Source organism: Numida meleagris, chromosome 3 (assembly GCF_002078875.1).
Source record: "Numida meleagris isolate 19003 breed g44 Domestic line chromosome 3, NumMel1.0, whole genome shotgun sequence".
NCBI classification, from domain to species: domain Eukaryota; kingdom Metazoa; phylum Chordata; class Aves; order Galliformes; family Numididae; genus Numida; species Numida meleagris.
In genome coordinates, this window is record NC_034411.1 from 88,837,603 (window position 1) to 88,848,344 (window position 10,742).

At 45.4% G+C, this 10,742-nt stretch overlaps 1 protein-coding gene across 1 annotated transcript; it reads left to right on the forward strand.

Annotated features, from left to right (window-relative positions):
* LOC110396690 (glutathione S-transferase 3) lies at positions 1,239-9,138 on the forward strand. Its single transcript, XM_021392529.1, has 7 exons — positions 1,239-1,393; positions 2,322-2,427; positions 5,221-5,272; positions 6,249-6,381; positions 6,746-6,887; positions 7,499-7,630; positions 8,366-9,138. Exons 2-7 carry the CDS (start codon positions 2,341-2,343, stop codon positions 8,507-8,509), a joined length of 690 nt encoding a protein of 229 aa, XP_021248204.1. The 5' UTR covers positions 1,239-1,393; positions 2,322-2,340; the 3' UTR covers positions 8,510-9,138.

A 10,742-nucleotide genomic window follows, 5' to 3' on the forward strand; every position in this document is an offset into this window, starting at 1 on the left:
TCTGTAAGCTTTGGATGTAATGTCAAATCTGAAATTAACTATAATGCGGGAGTAGAAGGGAGGGTCAGGTTGGATATCAGGGACAGTTATTCACCAGAGGGCGGCGGGCATGGAACAGGCTGCCCGGGGCAGTGGGCACGGCCCTGAGCTGCCCGAGCTCAAGGAGCATTTGAGCAATGCTCTCAGACATTGGGCTTGAAGTTTGGGTGGAGCCAGAAGTTGGACTCGATGGTCCTTTGGGTCCCTTCCAACTCGGGATGTTCTCTGATCCTATGAGAGAAATACATCACACCCTGAAAGAAGGACATATTCTTGCTGTGTTGTGTCAGCTCCTCCTGCTCCTTTCAAGGCAGCAGAAGCTGATCAGTAACTTTTAATCCCAACTATTTGCCTGCTGTTTGAGTGGGCTTGAAATTGGTAGTACAGGGGAAGGACCAGATGTGACAGTGAGAAATGAGACGTGCATGAAAGAGTGTGACAGTTGTGGTTTGCGGGTTGTGCATGTAAAGGGAGGAGGGAGCTCAGAGGTTTTGTGGGGCAGAAGCGGGAGAGGTGATGAGCAGAACACGTAGTTCCCAGCGCTCGGACCGCAGAGAGATAAAGGAACAGGGAAGGGGAGGGGGCTTAAAAACACACCTGTCAGCCGTGGTGGGCACAAAACAATGGCAGACTGCCCCATGCAGTGCCTCACTTGGATGTGTCTGCAGTCTTGGAAGCTTGACTACCCTACGTTCTCCTACAAATGGACCTTGAGCTTGTTTGGAGGTTCTAGCAGGGGAGCGCAGCTACCGTATACCCTTGACCGATGAACGGTACCGTCTCTATCGGGGAAGGTCGTCCTCTTCGACCGAGCGCGCAGCTTCGGGAGGGACGCACATGGAGCGGTGAGGGAGGAAGGGGACACCCGCCTAGCCAGCCAGATCAGCCGAATCAACCCTGGCGATCAATGGGGTGACAGATGTCGCAGCCAGATCGCCCTCACATCCAGAGCAACACACCGCCCCAAGTACTATATAAGGGCCAGTACCTCGATGCCCTAAGTGTCATGGTGATCTGCGATGGGTCTGAAACTTCTAGGAAGCGGGCGGCAGAAGCATTTCTCATCGATCGTTCAAGTCGAAATATTTTTGCTGTAAAATACGCCGGCGCACGTAAACGTTCTTTCTCGCTCCGCTTTCCTCCCAGCAGGCTTTGCGCGTTATGCAAAGCAGAGCCTTCCCACTGGCGGCTGCAGGGGGCTGTGCCGGCCGGCCCGCCTGAGGGGGCGGCACCGGGAGGGCTCGGAGGAGTCCTCCCGCGCTCTGGGTGACACCGAGCCTCCCGCAGCCGAAGCTCGCCCGCCTCGCTGCGCGCTCCGAACCCGCCGGCCCCGGGGTAGCGACCTGTGGCGAGGGTACGTGCGACCCCGGCCCTGCGAGGCGGGGGCTGCGCGGGTGTGCGGGGCGTGGGGCGGGGAGCGGCTCTCCGGGAGCGTGCCGTGCCGTGCCGGGTCCTGAAAGCGGGTTCCCGTACTCGGGCTTCTGGTGCTCTGGCAAAAGGATGGCCCGGCTTGGAAAGCCTCTCTGAGCCCTTTCGTCGCTTTGGTTGAAACGTGGCTGCTAGCGGTTTTTGACCGAGTAACAGTGCTGAAACGCGCGTTGGTGAGGCTCTGGGACGGGCGGCCCGCGGAGGTGGTGGGGTCACCGCCCCGCGAGGTGCTCGAGAGCCGTGTGGTTGTGGCACTGAGGGACACGGTGCGTGGGCATGGTGGGGATCGGCTGCTGGTCGCACTAGATGGTCTTAGTGGTCTTCTTCCCTGCATAACTAGCGATAGGACTGGAGAGAATGGCCTCAAGTGGCACCAGGTTGGACTTTAGGAAAAATTTCTTCTCTGAAAGCGTGTAAGGCACTGGAATGGGCTGCATGGGGAGGTGGTGGAGTCACCGTCCCGAGACGTGTTCCAGAAATGTTTAGATGTGGTACTGAGGGACGTGGTTTAGTGGGGAAGCATTGGTGATAGGAGGACGGTTGGACTGGATGATCTTGGAGGTCTTTTCCAACCTTGGTGATTCTATGATTCTGTGATTTTCCAGCCTTAATGATTCTGTTGACACTTTTGCTGATGTACTCAGTGGCAACACTTTTTTTTCTTGCTTGGGGGAAACTAAAAGAGCTGTGGCCGTGCCACAGTAAAACCAAGTCAGTACAGACAGTGGCTTTACTGATATGTTTTGTCTGACATTAACCCAATTTTCTGTCCTGCAAGTGACTTGTGAACCAGTATTCCAAGAGCCATCCATTTTTTGAATCATTTATTAACAGATTTCTTTTACACTTTGTAGGTAAAGGAAGTCTGAAGGCATGGCTGCAAAACCTAAACTCTACTACTTTGATGGAAGAGGCAAAATGGAGTCGATCCGCTGGCTGCTGGCTGCAGCTGGGGTCGAGGTTTGTTCCATCTTTGTGACATTACTGCATGTGTTTTAAGCTTGTCTGTGAGTCAGAACATCAGTCATTAACCAAAAAAATACCGCTAGATGCAACAGAAAGTACTTAGGTGCACAAAAGTTTAAGTTACATCTCTTCTCAAACATGATGCTATCATCCAAAATTGTGCTTAATGAAAGAATGATTAATGATTAATTAAACCTTCTGTTCCTTGCCAGGCACTATTGAGCTGAACGACAGATTTGTTGTTGACATAGCAAATATAATCTGTGCCAAGGCAAACAGCAATGAATTTGCTTTGTTTGGTCTTTATCTTTTCTGTTGGATGCTCATTCCAGGATTCTTTACATTTTCCTTCCATCCTTTGCAGTAAGCTGCAGCATGGCACTTACATTGTCCTGCTTGCACCATGTAGAAAGGCGTAGCAAGGTGAAGTGAACAAGGTGAAGTGAACAAGGTGACTGTAATGGCCACTTACACTTGCAAACATGTACACATAGACATCTAACATTGGCACATTCATCTTGAACTGAATCCCTCCATAAGTAACAGCCATCCCCATCCATAGTGATTATAACTACATCATACAGATCACAGGCAATTCTGCTTCTGTTTGACTTTCATCTGGTGAATAATTCATCTTCGGGTGTCCTAAATATGCTTCTGCACTAAGCTTGCTGCTTTGCATAATTCCTGAACATCATTTTGCAAAGGATTTGTTTTAACTTTCTAAGAATTTGTTTCTGTCTTGCTCCCAAATCAACATATCACATGGCAGAGCTCTTTTTCACATATCAGAAAGCATTGTAAGGACAGCCTGCTCTGTACTGTTGAATGTCTCAGATTAAATTCCCTCTTCAGCACCAAATAAACCATCCTCACTCTGGTTCTTAATGCCAGATTTTCTACTGGGGTCACCTTTAGCAGGGTTTCTCAGACACAATAGACCAAGGGCACACAGCCTCTTGCGCTGGAAGATAGGGATGGGGAACAGAACAGGCCTGCATAATCCATAATGAGATGGTTTTGGACCTGCTCCAAAAGGTGGACACTCACAAGTCCACGGGTCAGGTGGATTGCACCCTAGAGAGCTGAGGCAGTTGGTGGATGTGGTTGCCAAGCCACTCTCCATCATCCTTCAACAGTCCTGGCTAACAGGGAATGTCCCGGTTGACTGGAGACTAGCATATGTGACTCCCATCTTCAAGAAGGGCTGGAAAGATGATCCTGGTAGCTACAGACCTATCAGTCTCACCTCGGTGCCAGGGAAGGTTATGGAACGGATAATCTCAGGAGACATCATGGATCAGTTAAAGGTCAACCAGGGGATCAGGCCCAGTCAGCATGGGATCATGAATGGTAGATCCTGCTTGACAAACCTGATTTTGTTCTATGACATGGTGACCCGCTTAGTGGATGAAGGCAAGGCTGTCGATGTGATCTACCTGGACTTCAGTAAGGCCTTCAACACTGTCCCCCACAGCATCCTCAAGGAGAAGCTGGCTGCCCATGGTTTGGATGGGCATGTACTCTGCTGGATGAAACACTGGCTGGATGGCAGGGCCCAAAGAGTTGTGGTCAATGGAGTTAAATCCAGCTGGCGGCCAGTCACGAGCGGTGTCCCCCAGGGCTTGGTACTGGGGCCACTCCTATTTAACATCTTTATCAATGATCTTGATGAGGGGATTGAGTGCACCCTCAGTAAGTTTGCAGACAACAAGTTGGGAGGGTGTGTTGATCTGCCAGAGGGTAGAAAGGCACTACAGAGGGACCTGTATAGACTGCATTGATGGGCCAAGATAAACTGTATGAGTTTCAATAGGGCCAATTGTTGGGTCCTGCACTTTGGTCACAACAACCCCAGGCAACCCTACAGGCTTGGGGAGGAGTGGCTGGAAAGCTGCCTGACGGAAAGGGACCTTGGTGTGCTGATGGACAGTCAGCTGAATATGAGCCAGCAGTGTGCCCAAGTGGCCAAGAAGGCCAATGGCATCCTGGCTTGTATCAGGAATGGTGTGGTGAGCAGGACTAGGGAAGTCATCCTGCCCCTGTACTCAGCGTTGGCGAGGCCTCACCTTGAGTACTGTGTTCAGTTTTGGGTGCTTCAGTACAGAAAGGACACTGAGGTGCTGGAGCAGGTCCAAAGAAGGGCAACAAGGCTGGTGAAGGGCTTGGAGAATATGCCTTACAAGGAGAGACTAAAGGAATTGGGGCTGTTTAGTCTGGGGAAGAGGAGGCTGAGGGGAGACCTTACTGTTCTCTTCAAATACCTGAAAGATGATTGCAGTGAGAGCAGGGTTGGTCTCTTCTCAGTGGTGACAGGTGACAGGACAAGGGGAAATGGCCTCAAGTTGCGCCAGGGGAGGTTTAGGTTGGATACCAGGAAAAACTTCTTTCCAGAAGGGGTTGTTAAGCACTGGAACAGGCTCTTCAAGGAGGTGGTTGAGTCACCATCCCTGAATGTGTTTAAAAACCATTTGGATGTGGTGCTCGGGGACATGATTCAGCGGTGGGTCATTAGAGTTAGGGTAGTATGGTTAGGTTGCGGTTGGACTTGATGATCTTGAAGGTGCTTTCCAACCTGAGCAATTCTATGATTCTAAGAGATTTTGCCAGTGTTTCTGCTCCTGACATTTTCTCCCTTAGGGCCATGCCTGGAATGTATGGGCCAGAGCATGTATTCTCTTCTTTGTTAAGCACCACCCAAGTTTGTCTGCTCTAGAAAAATGCAAAGATGGTCATTTCTTTTTCTTCCCTATTCTTTTTTTTTTCTTTTACTTTTCTTTTTTCCAGTTTGAAGAGGTGTTTTTGGAAACACGAGAGCAGTACGAGAAGCTCCTGCAAAGTGAGTGCATACGAGACCACAAGAGAAGTGTGAGCAGGTTCTGCTCGGTCCCAGAGATGAAGCTTGAAGACTGTGTGGACTGACTTCCACGCAGCAGAGAGGGAATTAGAACAGAGCTCTGAGCAGCTGCAGAGACTGAATGTTTTCCACATGTGGGCAGATACAACTGAAAACTGAATGTCCTTCCAACTCACAGAGTTTCGCAGTCCTCTGGGCTATTTTGTTTTTGCCCACTGCTGCCAAACGTTTGTTGGCAAAAATTCACCTTCAGCGAATGTGCAATTTCTTGCTGGCCTGACTTCTTTCTGAGTCTTCAGCTTTACAGCAGTTGTTTGTCAGTTGGCCATAAAATATAGTAGGCCGTGGGTGTTTGTAAATCTTTCTTTAAAACAGCTTTGCTGGGATTCTTGGATTCTCATTCCCAAAGAAAGCAGAGTTGTGAAGTTAATTCCATGGGAATATCGTCCAACAAACTTATTCCAGGCTTCAGCAACTTGCACAAGCTTAACCTAAAAGTTCATGGAATGCCCTGGTTTAGCTTAAGGTACAGGTTATAAGGAAAACATTTTATAATCTCACATTTGCTTCAACTGTGTTTTAAGTAGTAGGAAAGAAATATATTTTTATGTATTTAGAATTAGTTTATATAAACTAAGCTTCTTACTTATTTTATATGTTTAGTATGATGATTGTCCCAATTATATTTCAGTTTCAGCATAAAAGCTCTTGTACGCAGCCCTACCTGCAACTTCTATGAACTTCGTTTTTTAAAGCAAGATTGATAAGCCACAATTCTTCCATTCTTCACTTTAATTAGTCTGCACCTCTGTAATTTACTGTTTGCATGGAAATATGCCAGTTTAATATAAAGACTCTCTAGAGCAAGTTCAACATAAAAGTGATGCTTTTATGAAGACAACAAGACATCTTACATAAAAGTACCGATACAGTAATGTGTGGCTTTCCTTGTCTTTAGGTGGAGTCCTCATGTTCCAGCAAGTGCCCATGGTGGAGATCGATGGGATGAAGATGGTGCAGACCAGAGCCATCCTCAACTACATAGCAGCAAAATACAATCTCTACGGGAAAGACCTGAAGGAGAGAGCCCTGTACTGTACCAGTACTATTCTTCTTGAACATGTTATAGTAGCTTAGATACATCTAGAATTAACTGTATATTTGCACACTCAGAGAGCCACCTTTGCTTTGGTGATGCATAATTTGCTGTGAGATCGACAGGCCACAGTTAAATGCAACCCAACTAATTTGTTCTAATTAGTTTATCTTTACATAAAAAATACTTGATGTGTAGGCCCATTATCTAGTAAAATATTAATACAACTTGACACAGGTATTCAAGAGATGACTGTAAATATTGAACTATTTCTGCATATGGAAATTCAGCTTTAACACAGTGCAAATCTGCGCTTGTGGAGACGCCACCCTATTTAAGTTTTGTTGTTTGTTTTTAAGGATTGACATGTATGTTGGGGGCACAGATGACCTTATGGGCTTTTTGTTGAGTTACCCATTCTTATCGGCTGAGGATAAGGTGAAACAATGTGCCTTTGTAGTTCAGAAGGCTACGAGCAGATACTTCCCAGCATATGAAAAGGTAAGTAGGAGAATCGCTCCCTCCTATGTTTGATTTTTATTTTTAATTTTAACCACAGTAACAAACAGTTATTACAGCAGTTTATAAAGTACAGTTTCAAAGATGCTTCAGTGTTTCCCCAGGTAGATGTAGGAGGAGCACTTCCAGGCAATGAAATGTTCTGATCTGAATGGCCTGCTGCATAGGCCATGTTGGGATCTCAGTGTTTCTCTTGCTGATCTCTATTTTCCCATTGAAGCTGTAACAGAGTTAAATATACACATATATACAGAAAGAGATTTCTTAGACTGGAAAGGAGAGGAAACCAAAGAGAGGTCTAACCTTGCAGTCCAGTATAGTACAGTGTGTGGGGTTACATGAGGCTATAGGAAGGAAGGATGGGTAAGAGAAACCCTGGATTCCAGACTGCTGCTGGGAGGACCGCTCGCAGGTAACTGCTCAGTGATTGCAGGCACTGAGCTAACATTTCCCACTCTCAGAGTATCCCAGTGCCATGGGAGAGAAAGGTGAATAGAACAGAAGTATTGCCAAAGGTGTACCAGGGCATTTTTTGAAAAGATAACTCCATCTGCTTATCCACATCGGAACATTTTCATTTCTGACGCCTCCAGGTTTTGAAAGACCATGGCCAGGACTTTCTTGTTGGCAACCGTCTCAGCTGGGCAGATATTCATCTGCTTGAAGCCATTTTAATGGTAGAAGAGAAGAAGTCAGATGCTCTGTCGGGCTTTCCTCTGTTACAGGTGACTTACATTAACAGTACACTCTATGGCTGGAAGTATCGTGGAAATATATTTCAAAGTCTAATTTGCGTGGACAATTCCATAAGGCAAAGAGTGTCTGTCATTCGTCTTTTATTGCAGTCTTGCTCTGCTTGCTTTAGGATGAACGTCCTAATAGGATTCATCTACAGAATGTATTATTGTTTAGAGTCATTCCTGTAAAGCCTGAAGGAAACAACTCTCTTTTTTTTGTTTAGTTGCTTTTTTTCCCCCTCTTCTCACCAGCTCTATGATGCCAGAAGCAGAACATATTTTCTAGATAAAAATATGTGATTTGAGAAAAGTACGTATCTGAATCCACAAATAACTGTTGCCACGCCATCCTACATCAGTACAATGTGGAGGGCTGTTCAATCACTATTTAAAATGGGGTTGGGGTGAGAGAGAGTAAAGTTTATTCTTAGCTAAGATGGCATTTCTTTTGTCTTGCATTCACAAGCCACTTTTTAAAGGATGTTAATGACTTCATTAAGAAGACTGAGATGAATACAAGCACAGGTCTCATCAATATTTCCTGTACTGGTGGAGCAGTACTGGACATATATCGTTAGTATCTCCAGCAGCAGCTGATACGATTTGCTTAATGATTTCTGACAGGGCTCCCCTCTTCAGTCAAATCCCCCACTTACACAAATGAGTGTAACTGGTTTTTTACTTTGTTTTTTGAATGCAATGTTCTTAACATTTCCCTTTTAGGCATTTAAGAAAAGGATAAGCAGCATCCCCACAATCAAGAAGTTCCTAGCGCCCGGAAGCAAAAGGAAACCTATTTCTGATGATAAATACGTGGAGACTGTGAGGAGGGTTCTCCGTATGTATTATGATCTAAAACCAAATTAGCGTGCTTGTCTAAAACAAGGGCTGTTCTTGGTTGAAGAGAGCTACCAGACGGCACAATTAAACTGTGCAGGGAAGGTGAGGAGGCATCTGAAAGTAGTTGTGATGAGCAGTACCTTGTATTCTGTCATACAAAATGCAGTATGCAAGTATTTTGTCTACTAATATAACACTTTACTACTAATCCATTCTTGAGATTTTTCTGGTAATTTCCACTGACTGAAATGGCAGCAGACATGCTGTTTTCCTGGAGTCTCACCAGAAGAGGGGAAAGCAAAAGAGAAAGAAGTGTGAGTTGCTGACTGACAGCTCCAGCATCTTGTGCTAGCTCTGAGGATCCAGATCAGGTTTCTGTATGATTAGTTCTGATTCAAGTCCTTACTGATTTTAGATTCACTTTAGCAAATGAAACAAAGAGCTTTTAAAGAATGTGGGATGGAGGTGTTTTTCTTGCCAGGTGTATTGGATGTTAGTGACATATGTGAAATACCAGTGCTGTGCCTTTGTGCCTTCCTAACTTAGCTGCATTTTTATAACTGAATCAGGAAATAAAATGACTGCCAAATGTCATGAGTGTATAACTGGCCTATCTAGAAGACCTATTCTAATCAAATAAACTCGTTATACTTACATATGCTTGTTGTCACATTTGTCTCATGATTGAAAGTTGAAGTTTGCAAGTTGTTGTAACCTGTCTTTGAGGATATATTCTATATGCTTGATTTGAAAGAAATCCTAATCAACCCGCATAGCTCATGAAAAAACATTTCTTTTGCATTTATAAACCAAAGAAAGGAGATGGGAAGTGGTAAACCACCACACCAACCTGGTATAGTTCCTGTCTGAGCTCTAATAATTTCCAGACTCAAAATGTTAGGTCTTTTCCTCTCTCTGTTATTTTTAATCTGTAGTTTCAGCAGGTGGAATCTGTAGTTTCAGCACAAAGGACTGGCAAAGGTTTTTCATCATTTAAGTAAATCACACTGGTTGGAAGGGCTGCTTAATAGAATGCTATCTTAGGCTTTCATGGCTTTTATAGTTCTGTATTAATTACATAGTTTAAAAAACACTTCTGCTCAATCTCCAGTGTCATTGCTTAATTCCTGTGGTGGCTGTATGTTGAGAAATGGGGAACTTCTTGACCTTGTAACGCAGCGAATATGCTTGAGTAATACTTGATGAACAAATTGCCCACTAGAGAGCTCATCAGTCTCACAGCTTCAGAGCGACTGAAGTTCTCAGCACTACAAAAGCCAAAAGAATAGTAAGATGCCAAATGCAGGCCAAACTTGTCCCCTGCAAGAGTTCTGACGTCTTTACTGTGCACCCTATTCATAGTGAATGGTTCAGGCTGTGGTTTTACAGCCAGTTACGGCTATGCTCTCACCAAAAAAAAACCCTCCCCTGCCTACAGTCTCCTTCCATGCTTTTCTTGTCTTAGTATTTACAACATGAGCTGATCCAATTAAAAGCTCAAGAGTTTTTTCTTGGAGGATGCCATATTACTGTCTCATGCAGTTAACCACACAATCAGGTGGCTGCTGGGGCCAGCATGAGTTGGGCAGGAAGATCAAGGGGCTGCAAACACCGGCACCTGGCACATCAGCGTATGCTTTGATGTGCAATGAAGGAGCTTGCCCCTTGGCTGATTTCCAAAATGGACATGCGGATTCCTGGGACCTGGTGGTAGCCCTGGAGCTAATGCTTCTGTGCATCAGGCACTGATTTGAGGTTCAAGAGGGGCTTTGCTAGTCATGCGTATTTTGGGGCTAGAAGGTTCTAGATTTAGGAGGGGAAAGCTGCTGTCCCATTTTCATACATTTTTTAGTACGTGTGTAGCCATTTATGAGCCTGAAAGTCACTTACAAGACAATTTCCCTTTCTTTCTTGTTGACACCAGCACATTATCATCTTCGGTATACTTGTGGTTCAGTTGTTTCTTTTTCATTCATTCTTTGCATATTTGTGATCAATTGTTTCCACTTTTGTCCTTGTTGGAGTTCAAGTTCCCCTCTTTGAGACTATGAACCTATTGTTTCTACTCTTTTTTCCTTTTTTCCCCCTCAGCAGACTACAACCCCCCTGCTGAAATGCAACTCCGAAGCTGTCTTTGTGGAGAAGGCTGAGGACAGCTGACTGGCTACGGTTGCTGCCAAGTGGGAGGCCAGAGAGTAGAGTTCAGTAGTTGCCATAGGAGCTGCCAAGGGGCTGTGCAGGAGGGAGCTGCTTCTAAACT

Bases quoted from the DNA above. Each gene is read 5' to 3' on its own strand.
- LOC110396690 (XM_021392529.1), top strand. From the start codon at position 2,341: ATGGCTGCAAAACCTAAACTCTACTACTTTGATGGAAGAGGCAAAATG. The intron at 5,273-6,248 runs GTGAGTGCATAC...CCTTGTCTTTAG, and splicing joins GTACGAGAAGCTCCTGCAAA to GTGGAGTCCTCATGTTCCAG. The intron at 6,888-7,498 runs GTAAGTAGGAGA...TGACGCCTCCAG, and splicing joins ACTTCCCAGCATATGAAAAG to GTTTTGAAAGACCATGGCCA.